This window comes from Arvicola amphibius, chromosome 2, assembly GCF_903992535.2.
Source record: "Arvicola amphibius chromosome 2, mArvAmp1.2, whole genome shotgun sequence".
In the NCBI taxonomy this organism is placed as follows: Eukaryota; Metazoa; Chordata; class Mammalia; order Rodentia; family Cricetidae; genus Arvicola; species Arvicola amphibius.
The window spans coordinates 26293744-26316581 of record NC_052048.2 but is presented as its reverse complement, the minus strand read 5'-3'; the positions used below and the strand labels follow the sequence as shown (position 1 = coordinate 26316581).

Here is a 22838-nt window from a genome sequence, read left to right as displayed (position 1 = left end):
AGCAAGGTTCTGGCATATCTGTCTCCTGCGGCAGCTACATGGCTTCTCTCTGACTCTGCCTACTTTCTCTCAACATTCAGTTTAGTTTTCCTGACTAGCTCTATTCTGCCCTATCACAAGCCAAAGCAGCTTCTTTATTCATTAACCAATAAAAGCAACACATAAACAGAAGGTCTTTCCACAGCATAGAGTAAAATCAATTACATCTAAATCCAATGGGGCATCGGTGCTTTGTGAATGAAATTTAGTTTGCTTTTTGAAACAATACTGAATGACCAAAATAAAATATTGTTTCAATAGTGAGATGGGGAGGGAGTAAGAGAAAGTAAGGGAAGTGGGGGTGGGGAAGAGACTCTTCAGTGGTATAGTGAACTGTCATAGTTCCTTAATCAAAATCTTTACTTGAGAATGAAGTTAAGTGTGGATAAATTGGAGAATGGAGTTACCTTTACAAAATACTGGAATATCGTTAGAGAATTGTTACAAAGAAGTAGACAATATTAAAGCCTTTGACTCTGCAGTGTGACCACTAACCTCCTTGCTTGCGGTTCACAGTGCTGCCCAAGTTTGAAGTGAAGGTGGCACTGCCAGAGACGATCACCATTATGGAAGAAGAGATGAGCGTGTCGGTGTGTGGCATGTGAGTTGATTAACACAACAGCAACAGCCCTTTGAGGCAGACTCACCATCTAAGATACTTTGACGTGGGAAATTTGGAGTGTTCTCATAGGTCACGCTTATCCTGCTCCTTTTTTTATGGGTGTGTTTCCTTCTTATTTTCCTTTCTATCATCTCTATCAACATTTCTATAACTATCATGAGGTGGGGACCATTTATAAAAGGCCATGCGGCTGGGATTGACGCAACAAGTGAGAAAAGTGAACACACGCACACTCGCATACACTCACGCGCACATTCAAGTGTACTGAAGGATGCTGGTTTTCCCTTAGCCATAAGTGATACCAATGCACTAAGGAGGGAGAAAAGTAATGCCCGCAAATAGAGGAATTTCAGTCAGTAACAGGTCACTTATCTGACCTTGCAAGCAGTGGGTAAAGAAAGTAGATTCAGAATCAAAATCATCCTTAACTCATCAGGCTGTCTGAGCTGCCACCTCCGTCTCTGCACTGCCATTTTCACCGAGAGACTACGCATGCTCTTTCAGGGTGAATCCTTTGAATCCAGAGATGTCTGAAGGACCTTAGGCCCCCAAGAGACCTGCAGTGGCCCTAACAGACCAGAAAACAAAAAGACGGGTGCTGCCTTGAGCTCATGCAAGTGGCACACACACTGTCAGCTCCTTTGGAGCCATGGCCACCGAGTCCCCTGTGACTAGTGATCAATGTTTTTGCAAAGAGAAGAAGGGGATACTTCAGATTTCCAAATTGGGAAGGAAACAAAGCAATCACATGTGACATTAATGCTACAACTCTACTTCTTTTATAAAAAGTAAACAAACACATACATAGAGGTGTACACTGAGAACACATTTTGGTAGTTTGGACTCTTTAGTCATTTTAAAAAGTGTTTGCTGTTTCTATTAAGCGTATTTTGTGTCTGTAGGTATTACTGTTCTTTTAAGAATGTAAAGGCACACATCCTCTCTCACCTATGGACCTTAGCTTGTAATGCTCTTATGAGTGCGTACAAGTAGGGGTGGATATGGGTACACTCTGTGAGATCAGGAGACCATTGGAAGGGAAGAGAAGAGAAAGGTGGTATGTGTGGCCCCAAAGTGGAGAAGGGAGATGAAGGGACTGGGCAAGAAGAGTCGGGGGAAAATTTAAAAAATGCTTTTTTTTAGTTTTTTTATATTTTTTTTAATTATTTTTTTATAAAAAATTTCCATCTCCCCTCCTTCCTCCCCCTTCCCGCACCTCCCTTCCACCCATACCCCCACTCCCTCCCTCTCCAAGCCAAAGAGCCATCAGGGTTCCCTTCACTATGTTAAGTCCAAGGTCCTCCCAGCTCCCCCTAAGTCCAGGAAGGTGAGCAACCAAACTGACAAGGCTCACAATGAGCTTGTCCATGCTGTAGAGTTCAAGCTCATCACCGTTGTTGTCCTTGGTTTCTCAGTCCTCCTCCACCGTCAGCCACATTCAGAGAGTCCGGTTTGGTCCCCTGTTCCATCAGTCCCATTCCAACTGGACTTGGTGATCTCCCGTTAGATCTGTCCCACCGTCTCAATGGGTAAATGCACTCCTCACGGTCCTGACTTCCTTGCTCATGATCTCCCTCCTTTTGCTCCTCATCAGGACCTTGGGAGCTCAGTCCGGTGCTCCTATGTGGGGCTTTGTCATTTTCTCCATCCAATGCCAGGTGAAGGCTCTATGGTGATATGCAAGATATTCATGAGTATGGCAATAGGATCTGAACATTTCTGGCACCCTCTCCTCAGCTGCCCAGAGAACTAGCTGGGGGCATCTTCCTGGACACCTGGGAACCCCTCTAGAGTCAAGTCTCTGCTAACACTAGAATGGCTCCCTTAATTAAGATATATAATTCCTTGTTCCCATATCCACCCTTCCTATATCCCAACCATCCTATTCCCCCAAGCTCTTCCCATCCTCCACTTCACACTTTTCTCTCCCCATCCTCCCATCCCCCCATCCCACCCCGCCCCCAAGTTCCCATTTTTTGTCCGGCAATCTTGTCTACTTCCAATAACCAGGAGGATAACTATATGTTTTTCTTTGGATTCACCTTCTTATTTAGCTTCTCTAGGATTTTTTTACGAATTATAGGCTCGATATCCTTTATTTATGGCTAGAAACCGATTATGAGTGAGTACATCCTATGTTCATCTTTTTGGGCCTGGGTTACCTCACTCAGGATGGTGTTTTCTATTTCCATCCATTTGCATGCAAAATTCAAGATGTCATTGTTTTTTACCGCCGAGTAGTACTCTAATGTGTATATATTCCACACTTTCTTCATCCATTCTTCCACTGAAGGGCATCTAGGTTGTTTCCAGGATCTGGCTATTACAAATAATGCTGCTATGAACATAGTTGAGCAAATGCTTTTGTAGTATGATTGGGCATCTCTTGGGTAGATTCCCAAGAGTGGAATTGCTGGGTCTTGGGGTAGGTTGATCCCGAATTTCCTGAGAAACCACCACACTGCTTTCCAAAGTGGTTGCACAAGTGTGCATTCACACCAGCAATGGATGAGTGTACCCTTACCCCACAACCTCTCCAGCAAAGGTTATCATTGTTGTTTTTGATTTTAGCCAATCTGACAGGTTTAAGGTGGTATCTCAAAGTTATTTTGATTTGCATTTCCCTGATAGATAAGGAGGTTGAGCATGACCTTAAGTGTCTTTTGGCCATTTGAAATTCTTCTGTTGAGAATTCTCTGTTCAGGTGACGCTTCTCTGATTTCTTTCTCTGCTTCCTTATCCTTTGTATATAGGAGGGCAACTGATTTTTTTTGGAGTTGATCTTGTATCCCGCCATGATACTAAAGGAGTTTATCAGCTGTAGGAGTTCTTTGGTGGGTCGCTTATGTACACTATCATATCATCTGCAAATAACGAAAGTTTAACTTCTTCCTTTCCAATTCGAATCCCCTTGATCCCCTTGTGTTGTCTTATTGTTATTGCTAGAACTTCAAGCACTATATTGAAGAGATAAGGAGAGAGTGGACAGCCTTGTCGTGTTCCTGAATTTAGTGGGATGGCCTTGAGTTTCTCTCCATTTAATTTGATGTTAGCTGTCGGCTTGCTGTAAATAGCCTTTATTATATTTAGGAATGACCCTTGTATCCCTAATCTCTCCAAGACCTTTATCATAAAGGGGTGTTGAATTTTGTCAAATGCTACCCCCCCCCCGCTTCATCCTCTCGTCTTTGGGGCCAAAAAATGCTTTTGAAAATGTCATAAAGAAACCTAATACTGTGAGTTCTAATTTAATTTTTTTGATAAAACAATCTATTTACCCTTTGTAACAAAGCACCATTATTTAGATTATACTGAGATTTAAAAGTAAAACACTGAATATGGTGGTATATGCCTGTCATCTCAACACAATGGAAGCCAAGGCAGGAGGATGGTGAGTTCAAGGCTACCCCAGGCTCTAAAGCTGTCTCAAAATAAATTAACTTATAATAATAATTTTAAAAAAAAACAAGATTAACAAAAATACCTGACAAAAGAAGAATGAGGTGAGTTCCAGCACATGCTGTGGAGGATTTTCTGAGTCCAGTCAGTTTGTCAGCTTCCAGTGTGTAATGAGTGACCTTAGCACAGGGCAGAAGGAAACACTGAGGACAGATGTGCTGTAGCTGAAGGGGATCGCGGAAGAAAGGAACGGGGGTGTCCAGTGCTGCTTTGAATCATGTGGCTACGTTCTCATGGCAGATACACCTACGGGAAGCCTGTTCCGGGACATGTGGCTGTGAGCATTTGCAGGAATTACAGTCATCCTTCTAACTGCTTTGATGATGAGTCATTGGCTTTCTGTGAGAATTTCAGTGAACAGGTAGGCTCAGAGCTGTGCCTTCTGGGAGCTACCAACAAACTCGTTGTTTGTTAGCAGGAACATGATGTTAAGCTGGGGGACGGTCTATAATACCTTTAAGAAACTTTTTTTTTTTTTTTTTTTTACAGTTATCATAGCTTGGTTTCTTTATTTTTTTTTTTTTCTCATGGTTTATTTTTTTTTATATTTAAAAATTTCCATCTCCTTCCCTCCTCCTCCCCCCTCCCTCCCCTCCTTCTCCCCTTTCTCTCCCCAAAAACATGATTTAGCTAAAAAAATAATTACTTGTCTTTTGTGATTGCCCAATGTACATGTTCCAGAACAACAAGTCGAACCATCCAAAGCCGTCTCAGGTGTCTTGTGTAAAAGCAGAAGACACGCCACACATCTTTTAAATCACTTTGATCCTGAACTGTGTCAGTTCTGTTTTCTTTCTAGAAGCAAGAACCTATTACAGTGCCCTATCTAGATGTCAGGGAGGTGAAATAGTCATCAGATAGATGACCAGTTACAAGCTGCCTGCCGTGGGGGCGGGGACCCAGCATTCAGAGAAGTTTTAGCTCTGTTGCAGTTAGATAACCTAAACCATTAGCATATATCTCACTTATTCTTTCTAGCGAATATCAGTCAGCGAGGAATTATATCTGTCAATTATACACAAGATATCATTAGAAAATTATCCATAAGTAATCCCTGGATAGTGCATAATGTGTCATAATATGATACAGTATGCCTAGATTACTTTATCATTCCCCCTAAATTCTGACAGATTAACTGATCCATCCAGTATAATCTGCATTATGTTTTTGTGTTTTGTTTTCTCCCGTATTAGCTAGACAACCAGGGCTGCTTCTCGCACGTATTGAAAACCAAGCCTTTCCAGCTAAAGAGGGAAGAGTATGAGATGCAGCTTGAAGTGAACGCCAAGATCCGAGAGCAAGGAACAGGTTGTGTGTCACATGGGCATGGGAGAAGAAAAGGACATGGATTTCTTGCTTGGGCCAAATTAGGAACTAGAAAAAAGAGGTAATGATGTAAGGAATTCATGGCCATTGGCCATCAGCCATCAAAGAACATCTCCCCTCTGTTTCAGATGTGGAAGGAACTGGAAAAGGGTCCATCAAAATTACAAGAACCTTGAGCAGCCTGTCCTTTGTGAACGTGAACTCATACTTCAGACAAGGGATCCCATTTGTTGGACAGGTGGAGTACTTTTCCATTCATCAAGCCATGTGCTATCAGAATTCACATCCGGGTACAATTTCTGCTAAAACTGTGCTTTGCTGGTGCTCTCAATTGATGTAGCCAAAGGGGAAACATATAACCAAATGTCTATTACCAAAAGTTATGATGTATAAAAATATACATGCTTTTGACTTAAAGTTGAATCTGAAGTCGCTAAAATTATCTAAAAGCTTATCAAGTTGTTAAGTTTTTATCGTTTTTAGAACAGCGTTGTTTAAAATCAATAAGTCTTTTCATGGTCCACTTAGCAGATTTTATAATGTTATCCCCTAGCCCTGTCAAAATTCATAATGACAAGTTACATTACCCTTCTAATATCAACTCCATGTAAAAATGGATATAGAGGTTGTTTTTCCTTTGTGCCTAGGGTTTTTCATAAATATTATATTATCATTAGTTTTCTGTAAGAACAAATACATATTTTTTCTTTTGTCTTTTCTCTCGTCTTTCTCTGTGTGTGTGTGTGTGTGCGCGCGCGCGTGTGTGCGTGTGTGTGCGTGCATGTGTGTGTCAGAGGGGGCAGAGATATTATTCCTCCTCGGGTGCTATCACTTTTTAAAAGTTGTTTTTATTGAGCCATATATTTTTCTCTGTTCCCCTCCCTTCCTCTCCTCTCCTTCTTCTGCCTCCCCCCATGATCTCCACGCTCTCAATTTACTCAGGAGGTCTTGATTTTTTTTTCTACTTCCCATGTAGATTAGATTCATACATGTCTTTCTTAGGGTCCTCTTTGTTGTCTAGGTTCTCTGGGATTGTGAATTGTAGGCTGATTTTTATTTGCTGTATGTCTAAAAGCCACTTATGGGTGAGTAATATTATATTTAGTTTTCTGGATCTGGGTTACCTCACTCAATATGTTTTCTAGATCCATCCATTTGCTCACAAATTTCAAGATGTCATTATTTTTTCCACTGTATAGTACTCCATTGTATAAATGTACCACATCTTCTGTATCTATTCTTCAGCTGAGGGGCAACTACATAATTTTAGACAGCCCTAAATATAGAGATAAAGCCCTGTTTGAGGCTTCTACCCTTTCACAATGGCCGTTCTTGCAGACCTGTGACAACTTTCTTTTACGATTTTTCTAGTGTAAGCAGATGTACAAATGACCTTTGTGACTCCAGGACTTTGAGGAGACCGTTGTGTCCGGCTCAGTGTGTACTGTGTGTTGTGCAGAACATATTCAGAAACCTTAACCATTTCCTAAAATCAAAGTGTAGTCCATTTAAAACTTCTCAAAGGTCTCGTGCAGTGTTTCTAATTTAATGCTGGGAAATTGCTATCTGTCACGAGACCCTCTCAGCAAATGACAGAAGAGTGACGTTGTGTGCCATTCTTGTGCGTGCTCATGAAGCTACAGTTTCTTAATAAACCTAGATTTTACTGGTAATTAGGAATACTGATACATGCCAGCCTGTTTTGTTTTCTGCTACCCAATACATGAGGCAAGTGATATGCCCATTGTCTTGATCTCATCATTATACACGGTTTGCATGTGTATTGAAATTTCACATTGGCTTTTATAAATAGATACTATGTGTCAATTAAAAATAAAAACATTTCAAAGTGAGACTGGAGAGACAGTTCAGCTGTTAAAAGCTAGGCTCAGAACAGCAACAAAAAATTCAAAGTAGCTTACAGCTTAAAAGAAGTCATAAACTTTATAATATGGACTGGGTTGTTTCTTCTATCTGTCTGTCTTTCTTGTCTATCTATCTGTCTTATCTATCTTTCATCCATTTTTCTGAGTTCAGTATTAACAACAGCTAGGTTTTAAAGCCTGATTTACCGCTAAGTGTGCCTCCTCCGTTTTACGCTTTGTCCTATGGAAGCACACCCTCATGTCTGCCTATTTTCCAGAAGGCTAACCATCTAGGGTGAGAAACAGGGGTATATGTAAGTCAGCTGGAGAAGCACACGGGACCTGTATTAGCATTCTTTGCTTGCATACACAATGACACGCCGTGGCACTAAGCCACAGGGAGTTATCCTGTCCTCCACAGGATGAATATCTGAGGCTCAAATAACTTGACTCCTGGACTAAATTCTCTACCACCCTGTAACGCTTGCCTTCTAGAGCTCCCTGTGTGTTGTGTGGCACATACTCTATGTGAATAAGCCACAACACATCCGCTAAGCCACTCCTGTTTCTCCTTGTTGCTTTGTCTCTCCTCAGACTCTCACTTTACTTCCTGGGGTTAATTACTGCTCCCCAAGTATGCATTAGTGGTATACTTACCTAGCATCTGTCTCTTTTACTGCCTCGTCGCCCCTTGATGATATCCACAACCCTGGGACTGTGTGCATGCGACACCTAAGGATAGACATTGGCTTTGAATCTGCAGGTGCTCTTGGTCGATGGAAAAGGCACCCCTCTTCCTTCTGAAATGATCTTCATCGAGGCAAATGAAGCTAACCATCGCTCAAATGCTACCACTGATAAGAACGGCCTGGCGTGGTTCTCCATCGACACCAATGACATCCAGGGAACCTCCCTCTCCATCAGGGTGAGTGTGGGAAAGGGGTTGCGAATGGCGTTGCCTAAGTCTTGACAGCAGCAGTGCAGCCTAAGGAGATGAAATCTCCAAACTCTGGTTTAGTTCCATGGAGCGAAAACAGCCCTATACCTGGCAGACAGTGTAAGAACAAGCTGTAAGAGCTGTAATTAGAAGGCTATGGTGAAATATGGGAGCTCTGCTTTGTCAGATGGTGCATACACTGTGGAAAAATATTATTCTGGTTTCTCAAAAAAAAAGTACATTAAAATAAAAACAACTGGGGGTCTCTATAAAATTTAGCACCCTCACTATTATGTGCATTATTGCTCACCCTGCTGCTCAGTTGCACGGCCATAGCTAATGATAATGGATTGCATGTTTCAAAAAGCTAAAAGAAAGTATTTTAATGTTTTTTACCATAAAAAAAGAATAAAATATTTCTATTCTATTGTGTAGCCCTGGCTGTCCTAGAACTCACTCTGTCGAGCAGGCTGGCCTCAAACTCACAGAGATCCACTTCCCTCTGCCTCCCGAGTGCTGGTTTAGAAGTGTGCACCACCACCACTCAGCTTTCTTTTAAATATTTTTTTAATGTTTATGTTAACAAATAGGAAATTTAATCTGAATTAGATGCTATGAAATTCAGAACTATGGACTGCATTCACCACACACCTGAGACAGGCCTGGGAAAGATATCGGCTAACTTTCCAACTCAGCTCTAGCCAGTGGTTTCTGCAGTCGTGTTTCTCGAATCCCTAAGTTTACGCCATTTCATTTCCTCATAAAACCCAGTTGGCTATGATTCCAAAGATGTGACTCCGTTGAGAAGCAGCTACTGATGGTTACTCTCCCTGGTGAGGTTTTGTAGCTCCAGTGTCAATCTGCATGGCAAAGCAGCAAAGGGACCTGCAAGCCAGCTAGTCGCAAGACACGCAGCTCTTGGTGCTCTCTTGCAAGACGTAAATATCAAACTCAGCGTGTTCTGTGGTGGAAAGGGTATACAAGGCAGATAAAATAAGGGCTTCTCTGACATCTACTCTAGAGGGAAAGACTTCCAGCTACGGTTGAGGAGGGGTAGCAAACTTCCAGAGCATGGTGAGGACCATGGCGTACCATCTGGTGGCATAACATTGTTTCTCTAATTCACTAGGCCAAGTACACGGACAGCCTCGTCTGCTATGGATTCGGATGGTTGACAGGAGAGCATGTGGAGGCATGGCACATGGCCAACGCGGTTTTCTCACCAAGCAAAAGCTTTGTACACCTGGAATCCAGGCCTAGCAAGCTGTCCTGCGAGCAAACACTGAAGGTCCAGGCGCATTATATCCTCAATGGAGAGGGTGTGCAGGAGCTGAAGGAGCTGGTCTTCTATTACCTGGTGAGAAGGGAGGTTACTGCGTTACTGCCTACAGACGAAGCCCTCTGTGGACATCATAGCTTTTCCCTTCCTTTGAAAGCTTATTGTTTTCATGTATATGTGTACCTGTGACCGTATGCCATGTGTGTGGGTGCCTGTGGAGGCCAGAAAAGAACATCCAGTCCCCTACAGCTGGAGTTACAGGCGGCAGTGAGCTGCCCAGCATGGTACTGGGAGTGGAATCTGGGTCCTTTAGAAGAGCCGCACAGCTTTTGACTGCTGAGCCGTCTTTCCAGCCCCTGGCTTCTTACTCTTGTTTCTTTCTAAAGCCTAACTTCTCATGGGGCTAATTACTTTCAGCAGGGCCTCAATAAGACAAGCCTGTAAACTGGAAAGTAGGTTAAGGTCTCTGTTGGAAAAAAATGTTAATTTCTCGTTGCAGATAATGGCAAAGGGAGGCATTGCTCGATCGGGGACTCACACACTGCCCATGGACCAGGGAGACAGTGAGTATGGTATTATCTCCACAGTTCTGCTCCATGCTGACCACCCAGCCTCATTGCCTGTCAGGGATGCTCCCAAAAGGTCTCTCCCCCATCAAGTCACAACAAAGAGGCAGTCAGGGAGAAAGGCAATGTTCTTTTTGTCATTCTTTATCAAATAGTTTCTTTTTTTCCCCCAGTATATTTTGTTTGGGTTCCTTAAGCTGTTGATAGGGTCATGAGAATATTGTACTTATTTCAGAATTTCCAGCTGGAATTATTTGTGGGCTGTTACGTCAATGTGAAGGACATTTGAGAGCTGTATAAACTTTGAGTGCTTTCTACTTAGTAGGTTTTGTGCTAAACTCTCTCTCTCTCTCTCTTTCTCTGCCTCCCTCCCCGCCTTGTGTGTGTGTGTGTGTGTGTGTGTGTGTGTGTGTTTCTCCCCTGAACTTAGTAATGATTTACCAAAGTTTAGTTGGGCATTTCAAGTATGCAATGGGACTCTGCTTAGGAAAAATAGAATAATAAACATCTGAAGGCTCCCCTGTGCTGATGGGGTCTAAACACTGATTTACTAGAAAACTATGAGCAAGCACCTTTTCCTCTATTGGTGCCAAAATGGAGGCGCTGCAACTGACGCAAGAACATTTAATGCAGACACGACGGCATCCAAAGGCATCAAAGCCGACTTCGGCAGGAGTGTAGGCTTCCTCTGTCGGAGAAAAGGACACCACTATATGTTTCACAGAGGGGAAGAGGACATAAGTATAAATACAGTGTGTTAACCTCTCAGCATTGGGCCTCGTGACTTCCTTTCTCTCCTAACAGGAGGAGCCAAGAATAAATGATGGTGAAGTCGATACCTCCACTCTCTTAGGTAGCATTTGAGGCTAGGGTCAGCCAGCTAAAGCTCAAAAGTGATAAGAAAAAATATATATGATTTATATAGGAGAGAGGATTTCATGTAACTGCTTCTCTAGAGCCAGGGTTCTACGAGGTAGCCATGCATTTGTTATGTGGGCTGTTCATGTCCACTAATCGGAGCTGTCATTGGCTAGGCCAGGGGCTCAGACCAGCTCTGTGCGATGAAGTGACTCTCATTTTCACTCGCATGTGTCTAACCCATGGTTGCCACCTCTCGTTCTCTCTGCTCCAGAGAAAGGCCATTTCTCCATACTAATCCCAGTGGAGTCAGACCTGGCTCCTATGGCTCGATTGCTGCTTTATATCATTCTGCCTAGTGGTGAAGTTGTTGCAGATACTGTCAAATATGAGATTGGAAACTGTCTGGTCAATAAGGTGGGTGCTTCCTAAATCAAATTTCTACATTTAGGACTCGAAGTCCCTGTTGCTAGCCATTCTTTTATACATGTGTGGATTGTCCCAGCGACGTCCTATGAGGTCTCAACAGAGTCACATTAAGAAATAATGTTATTGCCTTGTTTTCAAAATTCTCTGTGCATATGGCCTAGCTCTCAATGCCTTCTTCCTCTCTCTGTGATGGAATATGAGGAAGTACACAAGCAAGTTTAAAAGCCACATGAAGCCCGAACAAAAACGCTTAAAGCGTTTTGCAGGCCACAAATCCAGAGTTAATGAGCTTTCACTGTATATCTGAGATACAAGACTGACACTTCAAACCTGACTGGTTAGAAGATTCTGTAGAGACCATCATAATGGTCTAATCAATCTTGAGAACCAGAGCAAATTCCAAGGCGCGACAAAGCCTTTCTCACATAGGGTAACACCAACCACTGGGAAAGCAACCAAAGTTGTTACATGCTGGAGGTGAGGAACACCTTGGAAATGTAAGTGACCCTGGGTAGAATGTACAGAAATTGGTTTTTCTGAACTTTCTTTTCTATATGCCAGGTGGATTTGAGCTTCAGTCCAAACAATGGCCTTCCAGCCACTCGTACCCTCCTCAAAGTCACAGCTTCTCCTCAGTCCCTCTGTGCCCTGCGAGCCGTGGACCAAAGTGTGCTGCTCATGAAGCCCGAGGCTGAGCTCTCTGCATCCTCGGTGAGTCCTTGTCAGCCTTGCACATGAGAGACAACCGTGTGCTGTGAGGGCCTTGAAGCAAGGGGAAATGCCCGAGCGATGTAAGACCCTATTGAAACTATGGTGAGGCTGGGGGAAGGGACAGAATACAATCGAAATCTATTACAGGGAATTCTCAAAGAGTAAATAAAAACACAAAAACAGCTACAGTTCCCCATAGGTTAATAGTTTTGAAGTCTTTGACAGGCCCCTTGCTCAGTGAGGAAGATGCTTGCACACAATCTCTCCTACTTCCTGTTTCCTCATCACACTCCCAGCTTCTGCGAATGAACCAACCAACCAAACAAACAAACAAAAAACCCCAAAACAAAACAACAACAACAACAACAAACTCAGGTGTTTTGCTCAGTATACTCATCCAGAAAACCAGTGTTTTGAAAATGTAAAAACACAATACAAATTATCCAGAAAGACACAAGATTCAAGTATCAAGTATCATTATCATGTCTTGCTCCAGATCACATGGCCATGGGAACCCAGCTGGGACTGTGTTGAGCCACCACACTCAGCAGTGCTGGGGAGCGTACAAAGCAGGCTGCAAAAGTTCTACAAGAGAGCTACAGATGTGTAAACTAAAAACGATTACTTCTGACTGTAGAACCAGGAAGGTCTTGATAAAGTATATTTGTGTAAAAAGAGAGCCGAGTGCCTGGAACCCATCTCTGCCAAATCAATGATATTTGTTTTCAAACTAGTTTTAGCATTGTGGGAAGCTTAGTGAAGATCATTACCTCATGAGGCGGGTCTGGGTGGTCTATGTGCCTACACTGAGGCTGCAGAGCACGATAATATTTCAGATTTCCGTTTTCATAAGGATGGTGTTCACTAAAATAAGGGACGTCACAAAGTGAACATCATTATTGAAAAAATTTGTATTGATGAATAAAAAACGAGAATGTAAATCATCGGATGATAAGAGACATTGAGAAATAAAATACTTGAAAGCAGGACGTAACGAAAGGGTGCACCATTGCCTAGAGCCACTCACTGGGGAATACAGCTGTAGTTGGCTCAACGTTTCCCATTTCAGTAGGAGGCCAACAGGAATATGTTCTGGCCAAAGTATTTATGGAAGCTTACGAAATGAAATAATAGACTTTTATTTCAATAATAATGTAATTATAGTATTGAGAAGGCTCAGTGAGTAAAGGAACTTGCTGCCGGGTCTGACAATTTGTGTCCAATCCCCAGGCCCGCATGGTGGAAGGACAGAATCACTCCCACAGGCTGCTCTCTGCCTTCCACGCAGACACAGATACAGACACTGACAAACACGGACACACACATAGACACACACACACACACACACACACACTTTAAAAAGGACAGTGTGGTATGCCCCTTTAATCTCAGCACTCAGGAGACAAAGCCAGGAGGATCTGTTTGAGTTCAAGGTCAGCCTGGTCTACACAGCAAATTCCAGGACAACTAAGACTATTTAGAGAGACCCTGTCCCAAACAAACAAACTAGCAAACAAGATTTTAAAAAGGAAGTAGAAGTAGAAGAAAATATAACTTCTTGGTCTTTAATTTTTACTTTATGTCATTGCTGTGTGTTTATGACATGTGTGGATGTGTGAACGCTACAGCGTAGATCACAGGTTGAGAACAACTTTCCAGTGTCAACTCTGCCCTTGCACAGTGTGCTCTGGGGACTGAACTCGGGTCCTCGCGTTTGTGTGGCAAACATACCCGCTGAACCATCTCGTCAGTCCACGCTGCTTGGTCTTTTCAAGTGGTATTTTAATAGAAAGTGTTAAAATATATATTTAAAGGACATGTTAAGTGCATTTGAATAAACAGAACAATAGCCCTGGTTTGTGTATGTGTGATGTGATTTTTGTGTTTGTCAGAGCTCTGAAAGGCCAGCAGCGCTAATGGACCCAGAGAGTAGACAGCTAGTGCGTCTATAATTGTGAAGAAGGAGCGTTTGGGCCTTTGTAACAGGACATGAGCTCCTTTCAGGCCTTTGTTAGTATTTTCCTAATAAAATAGTTTCACCTGGTGGTCGTCCACTGAGCATGCTCTTAACACCTACTGTGTTCTCGGGCTGTGTAAATGCTGGGACCTAGTTGGGAGCTATGAAAATTCAGATATTTGTGTCCTACAGAATTTACATTCTTGTAACTGAAATGGACCATCTATGTTTGGGAGAAAAATCAAAGCAGGGGAAGTAAGTTGCAGGGGCGGGGTTGGGGAGGCGTGGCTTGTGAGGATCACCACACACTCCCAGGCCAGTCTTTCCTGGCCACGGTCTCTTCTCCTTGAAAGCACACCCGTCATCTCTCAGCACTGGCTGTCTGTTTTACTTGTCTCCCCTGAATGGATTGAAGGCGTTGTGTCCAGAAGGTCAGAGGTCAGCCCTAGGGACTGCGTGAATACCCGGAGCATTTTGTCTCTGTTCCCTCCCACAACGGAAGATGTTTACAGTCCTTGTTCTGTCTGGGATATGTGCCCTTCGTTCTGTGCAGAGTCTGTTGCTAACTACAAGGTGGCGACAGAAATGTCACTTCATGCCTTCTCCCCAGAATGTTGTGCCACCCACAGCACAACTCTGTCTCTCCATATGAAGGCACATCTCAGTGCTCGAGGGAAAGTTGGTACGGATGCTCTTGGTTTTGTGTTCTGTTCTGTTTGAATAAAAAGCCACATCAAGCTAGCCCTGCCTGCTTGTATTTCTGCAGATTTATGATCTGCTCCCAGTGAAAGACCTCACTGGCTTCCCTGAGGGTGCGAATCTGGAGGAAGAAGACAGCAAAGACTGTATCAAGCATAGCAATGTCTACATTAATGGCATCCTCTATTCCCCAGTGCAGAATACAAATGAGGAGGACATGTATAGCTTCCTAAAGGTAAGCTCCTTACCTTAGAGACAGCTCGAGGGCTCTTAAAGTATCCTGTGTGGAAAAGTGTCTTCTTGTCACTGTTGAAACTAACAGAATAAAGGAGCCAAGTGACCTCTCTGAGCTGACCAACAGGAGCAGATCTGCCGAATGCAGCGACTTCAGGACCAATTTTAATGACTAATGTTTTCTTTTATTGAAATTTATTGTTTTGTGATATTTCTAAGTATCACATATAAAATCATGACTGTCGTGGGTGGGGGGGTGTTAAGGGACCAAATCAGCAACCATGAACGTGCTAATGTTCCCACGAGCGTGCTAATGTTCCTGCTTTAAATACACACATGGGAAGTTTAATTCAGATGGAAGGACGTGTGTATGGCTGTGCACTGATCAGCTGATCATCTCCTTTGTAGGACATGGGGTTGAAGGTATTCACCAACTCAGATATCCGTAAACCCAAGGTCTGTAGATGGTCCGGAAACAGCAGAGAAGGTTAGTGCCAAAAACATTGAAGCAAACGACATAAATTTTTAAAAACAAAATGTGATCAAAATTAACAAAAGACATGATTCAGATGTATGGAGTCCATTGCATAATGTTCAACGATATAAGCTCAAGTCAAATATTGTCGCCCGCCCCCCCCCCCCCCCCCGCGAAGTGCAGAGCACGGGAGGCCCGATTGTCTCCAGCGGCCTAAGAGAAGTGCAGATCCAACGCAGGCACAAAGTAAAGAAAGGAAGGGCTCTGAGGAGCCAGGAAACCTCTCTGTCTTTGCCGATGGAGATGAGGGGGCGGAAGGAAAAGGGATGGTGCCCAGAAGCTCAGCTAAGCAGGCTGCCTTCTCTCAGTCAAGCAAAGACGTTGCTCCACGGCCCTAAAGTATCAGCGAAGACTCTTCGCTGTGCTGGGGGATGCCAGCTGGGTCTTTGCTGAGTCACAGTTGGCAGCATGGGTTTAGTATTAAATTGTTAACTAATGACTGACCATATTAAGTATGGAGAAAAGGAAAAGTCTAGGGAAACATTCCATGAGAATTCCTTTTCTGTGAGACATTTACTACAGAGAATCGGATGTCTTTATTTATGAATTGTAGACTCCTTTATTATTATAGGCAATATAGATGTATGATCTGCCTGTGTATCTACTGTCTATCAGTATGTCCCTCTGCATACATTTCTCTGAAGGGAGTGGCTGTCATGTTCACGGTATGGGAGAGCGGACTGACATTCGGACTCACTATGGAGTACAGAGCTTTTTCTAGCCCTGCTTCCTCCATTGCCATAAACTCTTTTTCAAAACCGCTACCACATTTTTTTAATTTGCTCCCACAGACGAACATGTCAACGGCAACCTAGGCTTCTACACACCCCACCCCCTGGCACCCTAGGTCTCTTCGTGGGGCACAATGGGCAGTAGCTTCCTGGGATTCCAGAAGGCCCTCCCGTCCTTTTGTATACAATCCAAGGCTTTCTGCCTTGCTTTTTTTATCCCATGCTTGGGATTTTCTTCCCCTGGTTCAGTTTGTTCTAATGCCTCAGAATTCAGATGAAATGCCTCTTCCTCTGAGAAGCCCTCCTGATTGTCGATATGTTTTTCCCGATCTTTCTGTGGTGGCGCTTTGGTAACACAACATCTCCTGACCTCATTCTTGGCATTTATTGCCCCTATCTCCTCTCTCCTACCACAGGACCAGTTGCATATCAGCTCTTAAGCCAAAGCCCCAAGGAGAATTTCCTAAAGGCTTCTGAGTCTCCCAAGGAGATTATACGGAAATACTTCCCTGAGACATGGATCTGGGATTTGGTGGTTGTGGAGTAAGTAACTTATTTTTATGTAAGATGCAGAAATATAGAGCCATGACAGTTTTTCAACTGTAGTGGGTTTTCCCTTCTTAATGTATCTTTTGAGGACTGTGTAACACGTGTCTCACTTTCACTGTGGCGGCATCCCTACAGTTGAGCGATGTAAAGCCTCCTAGGTTAAATTGATTTCTAAGTATTTATTTTATCATAAATGGCATCATGATCTTTATTTATTTTCCAGATAGCTTCTTACTGGTCTAGAAGTGCAAACATACTTTCATATATTGATTTTGTACCGAACAGCATCGTTGAGTTTATTGATTATTGATTAGGTTTTTTTTTAATGAACATTTGAGATTTTCTTCATTTGGGACCAGCTAATCTGTAAACAGGAATGATCTTCGTCGTTTCCAGCTTGGATACTCTTGACTTCTCTTCCCCCTCTAATGAATTATTCTCGACAGTACTCGGTTGAACAAGAGTGGGAAGGGGCTCCTGGTCTTGTGCTGGATATTATAGGCAGAGCTTTCAGGTTTGCTCCACTGGGTACAGTGTCTGGGGCTCCCAGAAATAGTCTGTGTTACCTGGAGAGAATTCCTGTCTGTACCATCAGGAAGGGATGTTGGCTTTTTGCTCTGTACCTGTTAAGATAATGGGTTCGACTGTCATCAGCTAATGTGGTGTGCCACACTGATGACACTGTTTCTCATTCTGTGCTCACCGCATCATCTCTTTAATGTCCCATGGGGCTTAGTTAGCTATTATTCTATTAGGGATTGTGTCTTGGTTTATTTAAGATATTGGCTTACAGACTGATTTTCTTGTGGGCGTCTCATCCAGCTTGGCTATCTGATTGAGGTTGGTCTCTATTTCCATTTTTTAATGTCCTTAAAAGGCTGATATTAATTCTTCCTTTAAATTAGGGCAATTGAGGAATGAAGCAACCTCGTCAGAAAAGATACACAAAATTGTTTTGTGCTTTTTAACATTGTTGAGACTTGTTTCTTGACCCAGCCTGTGATCTACCCTGGAGAGTACCCACTGTGTGCCTGTTATTGTCCCTGAAAGTTCTAGATAGGTCTGTTTGGTTGATGGTTTTTCAAGTTTATTATTACTTCATGGAATCTGTCTGCACATTGTGGCTTTGGTTGAACGTGAGATATTAGGATCTCCCAGTATTTAAGAGGCACCTCACCAGTCAGCCAAGCCAGAGATTCTAGATGCTTCTCGGATCTTTGTGCTCATTCGCACCACCTACTTGTCATTGTAGTCACCAGGAACTTAACAGTTGCCAGGATCTGTCAGCTCCTTGACACACATGAGATAGAAACTGGCCCGCCGAGACATGGCTAGAAATCGTTTGCATGTTAACTGTTTGTACCAATCCTTCATTATTCTTGGAGAGCCCAGGAACTGGGTTCACACCGTGCAAAGCCGAGGTCTGTGACAATGGCTCCACTGTTGATCATATTGCACATGTTTCTATTCATCCTTTCAGTCCCTATGTCCAGGGGCCAACCTTGTCCTCTTGCTTCCAGAGACAGGCGAGCTGTTTGGGACACTTTGCTCTATGTCTGGAGCCATCCAGAACAGCAGAAGGAGCAGTAGAAAAGGCCCATGCAGCTGTTTGGGTTCCCAGAAGACTATGAGTTCATTAAAGGCCTGACCCCTAGAGAAAACAGTGTCAATGAGTGTGGCTAAAGTTATTCCAGGCCACAGCCAGGAGCTGGATGCTTGTCACCTGCTCTCTTTGTGCTGAGCCCTGGGAGAAAGGCACTGGTCACAAGCACACATCCGTGGCACATGTTCTCTTTGTTCTCCATGGAGTCAGAGGTCTTGAGAATGCAAGCGCCATTCCTCTCCCGAGATGGGTGATTTAGGAGGCAGACCAGACCCATGGAGAGAACTACAAAAGCTGAGATGCCTGCTGCACTGACAAATTCCTTCCAGGAGAAGCCAGGAGCTAATTTTGTCACTGAAGCAAAAGCCTGGGGTAAAGTAGTAGGAAGTGCCCACCTTTCTATCCAGGTTTTTCTCAGTCTTCTGGGAGACCTCCCCTTCTCTACAGTTAGCTAATGAGGAGACCAACTCTCAGAGGGCAATGAGGCTTAATGAGTCTCTTCTAGGAGAAACTAAAAACTCTTACTTCATTTTTCAGTTCCCACTTGTAAGCTCCATTCCTGTTTTGGGGAGAAGTTACCGTGTTACCTATATCTTTTGAGTCAGAAGCAAGACTTTCTAGAAGATTTAAATTATAAGATTCTAAAAATAGGAGCATAAAGAACAAATGTAAGCAAGTACCATACATATTAAAAAAAAACAATATGCTCCTCTACTGATAAGCAAGAAAAGTCAAGCTTAGAATATTTCTGGCCAAACAAACACAGTAGTGGCAGAAGTGAGATCTGTAGACCCACCCTAGTGGGATCAGGTTTTATAACAGAAATTGAGAAAAATATCAATCCATGCACAGTCTATAATTATGTTTTTCTGTAAGAGATTAGATCTAGTTATCAGGAGGTAATTGTAAAATGGACTTAATTGAAGACAGAAGAAAATCTCACCATTTCCCCACAGGAAGACTTGGCGTCGCTCTTCAATTACCAATATTTCTATTGAGTGCATTTAGATTATGGCCACAGAATCATTTGCAGGGCTCTCTTTCCAAAGGGGATTTATGTAGCCTCTCACCTCCTTCACTTCACATCTTTCTCCCGCCCGCAGCTCAACAGGAAAAACTGAAAAGGAACTGACGGCCCCTGACACCATCACTGAGTGGAAGGCCGGAGCCCTCTGCCTGTCCAATGACACTGGCCTTGGCCTCTCTCCTGTGGTGTCTTTCCAAGCCTTCCAGCCCTTCTTCGTGGAGCTCACGATGCCCTACTCTGTGATCCGTGGAGAAACCTTCACGCTCAAGGCCACGGTGCTGAACTACCTCCAAAAGTGCATCCGGGTAGAGATTTATTTTCTCAATTAAGCATAAACAGATTAAAAGAAAGTTACATTCTTTTTCTTTTGTTTTGCTTTTGTTTGTTTTTGTTTTGTTTTTTGAGACAGGGTTTCACTATGTCGCTTTGATGCCTGTCCTGGAACTAGCTCTGTAAACTAGGTTGGCCTTGAACTCACAGAGATCCACCTGCCTCTTCCTCCCAAGTGCTGGGATTAAAGGCGTGCGCCACCTGGATGAAAGTTGTATTCTTATAAATACCAAAAAGTTTTTTTTTTTTTTTAAAAAAAAAAAAACAAGTAAACCTATGTCTTGTCTACAAATATGGTCAATAGAAAAAACTATCATGCACGTGTTCATAGGCTATGAAAATGGATATCTCTAAGAATCAACCAATAAAGACAAGTTTCTGACATTGATCACAATCCTTTAAGGTCAAGTCGTTTGTACAGTAGAAAGATTTCTGACCCCAGCAAGCATCGCCCTACCCCGTCTCATGTTTTAGAGTTTGTGCATTCAGCTTCTCTCTTCTTACATGTTAGTTCTTAGTGCGCTCATTATACATAGTTTCATTTAAAAAGCTGTCTTGTACATCTTGCCTCTGCCCAAACCAGAACTACTTAAAGACTTTTATGTAGTGACTGAGCTGGGGAGTAGTCACACATGAGTCCCAGAAAGAGCGCTCACCCAGGCAACAGCCCTTCCTTATCTTTCTTCTGGCTCCACCCTATAAGACCAAGCAATCCTCCAAGGGCTGAGGTTCATCTGTGAGGTGCTAATGAAGGCAGCACAGCCCCACGTCTTTATCTGCCTCGTTGATGTCAGGCAACATGAAGTCTAACCATCTCCAGGTATGCTTCAGTTTAAAGTTGGTCTCCCTATCTTTAATTTTGCTTCTTGTGTGTTTCTAGGTTGCTGTGCAGCTGGAGGCGTCTCCTGATTTCCTAACTGCCCCTGTGGAGAAGGAGCAAAAGTCTCACTGCATCTGTTTGAACGAGCGTCACACTGTGTCCTGGGTAGTAACTCCAAAGTCATTAGGTGAGCCAAGGAGTCCCAGAGGATCAGGAGTCACAGCGGAAGCCGTGCTCCTTTTCCCAGACAAAGACCCCCATGCAGGAGGACTTTTTTTCTTTGACTTGTATTCCAGAATGCCAAACACTGCCAGGTTTACTGGTGCACACCTTTGGGCCAGCCCTTAGAAGGCTGAGACAGGGTCAACCATGAGTTCAAGGCCAACCAGGGTCAATCAGGAGTTCAAGGCCAGTCAGGGTCATTCATGAGTTCAAGGCCAGTCTTGCCCACACCACATATAAAATAAAACACCAACCACAGCAAAAAGAAGTCTTTTCTTGTAAGATAAGGGTACAGTGCAAGGGACCCTCAGTTCCTCACCTCTACCTCTAGTGTCACTGGCCTCAAGTGAATGTTGCTGCCATTTCAGGTCCCGCATTTTTACTAATCTAAAGCAAACCCTTGCAAATTCTGAGCTTGATAGCATGGAGGAAGGGGGAATGTACTCATCTCTACTTGGCTTTTTTTTTTCCTGCAAGGAAATGTGAATTTCACTGTGAGTGCAGAGGCTCTCAACTCTCAGAAGCGTTGTGGGAATGAGGTACCAGTGGTCCCTGAACGTGGAAAGAAAGACACAATCATCAAGTCCCTGTTGGTTGAAGTAAGCAAACCTGCCTCCCTGAGAGAACACACTGAGTCACAGAAGAGTGGAATCAGTTGGGGGTCTGACTATTTTTAGGGTTTCAACTCTTCAACTCTTCAATTTCTTCTTCTAATGTTAAATAATGCACAGTGCATAATAAGGTTCATAATAACATAAATATGTAGCTACTGTCATAACACTAATATACGTATGTTTCACAATATTTTCCTCTCTCTATTTATCACCCATTCATCCACCTATCTGTCTATCTACTTATCATCTATCATCATAATTTTCTTTCTTTAATTAATTGCATTAATCTTCACTCATTTGTATTTATTTATTAATATATGTATATAATGCATAAATCCTTCCCTTAACTATAAGGAGCTCTGTCCTGAAACAACAACACACAGATCCCTAAGGTCAATGCATTTTATCTTAACTTTTCTTTTCTTTACCTACAGCCTGAAGGTCTAGAGAATGAAGTGGCATTCAACAGTTTGCATTGTCCAACCGGTAAAGCCTCAACCACTAGAGTTAAGCTCACTTTGACTAAGACTTGTATAATATTGGAAATTCAAAGATCTTTTTCACATTTTCCATGGGCTAAAACCCAAAGTGTCATCAGCACGTGTGACAGATGAGCTAGAAAGTAGTTCCTAAAGTGGTCAGGGTGCGTTGGTGCGCGCCTATAATCCCAGCACTTGGGGTGCCAAGACAGGGAATCCAAAACAAACAAAAACATCCATCCTAACCAAAGAATGCTTCCAAAAAGACAAGGAGGCAGTTCTTCTTGTGTTCAGACCACTGTCTGGTTCTCTTGGCACTCACATTTGAAGACTCTCCTTTTCTCACTCTATTCTTTGCTCTTCATTGAAAGAGTTGTCTATACATATGTGGATTCGCTTCTCATGTCTCTATACTTTTACAGCGGTCTCTATGTATATTTTAATGCAAATATGTGATTTAAATCATGTCAGTTTTGTAATGTACTTACATACAGTGTAACACCTTGAGTTCTGTTCTTTTTGGCCGTGATTACCTTTGCTATTTTTTTCTGCTCCCACATCTATTTTAAGGTTGTCTTTTCAATTTCTATGAAAAATAATCATGAAATTTTGAAAGAGTTGTATTAAATTTATAGATTGATTTGGGTTGTACAAGCATTTTCACAATATTTTTCTAATCGATGGACATGGGATATCTTTCTATTATTGTTTTATTTTTAATTTTTTTCAATGTTTCATAATTCCCAGCATGTCTTTTTCAAAATCTCTTATCTTAGTTAAATTTATTTCTACACATTTTTCCCCAAAGCAACTACAAACGGGATTGTTATTGAGATTTCTTTTAGATCCTGAATCCTATTTTGATTTAATGTGTGAGAGTGTTTTGCCTGTATGTGTGTTTGTGAGCCACAGGCTTGCATGGTATTTATGAATCAAGAAGAGGGCAT

General features: G+C 42.8%; 1 protein-coding gene across 1 annotated transcript in view; it reads left to right on the top strand.

Moving 5' to 3' along the window:
• Positions 1-22838, top strand: part of A2m (alpha-2-macroglobulin) — a 46380-nt gene that overhangs the window by 6441 nt on the left and 17101 nt on the right. The window contains 16 exon segments of the mRNA XM_038319273.2: positions 556-640; positions 4361-4481; positions 5314-5428; positions 5575-5684; positions 8075-8236; positions 9378-9605; positions 10027-10090; positions 11226-11368; positions 11942-12091; positions 14815-14982; positions 15390-15468; positions 16664-16790; positions 19503-19731; positions 20637-20763; positions 21276-21397; positions 21847-21898. Coding sequence (XP_038175201.2) covers positions 556-640; positions 4361-4481; positions 5314-5428; positions 5575-5684; positions 8075-8236; positions 9378-9605; positions 10027-10090; positions 11226-11368; positions 11942-12091; positions 14815-14982; positions 15390-15468; positions 16664-16790; positions 19503-19731; positions 20637-20763; positions 21276-21397; positions 21847-21898 — 2082 coding nt within the window.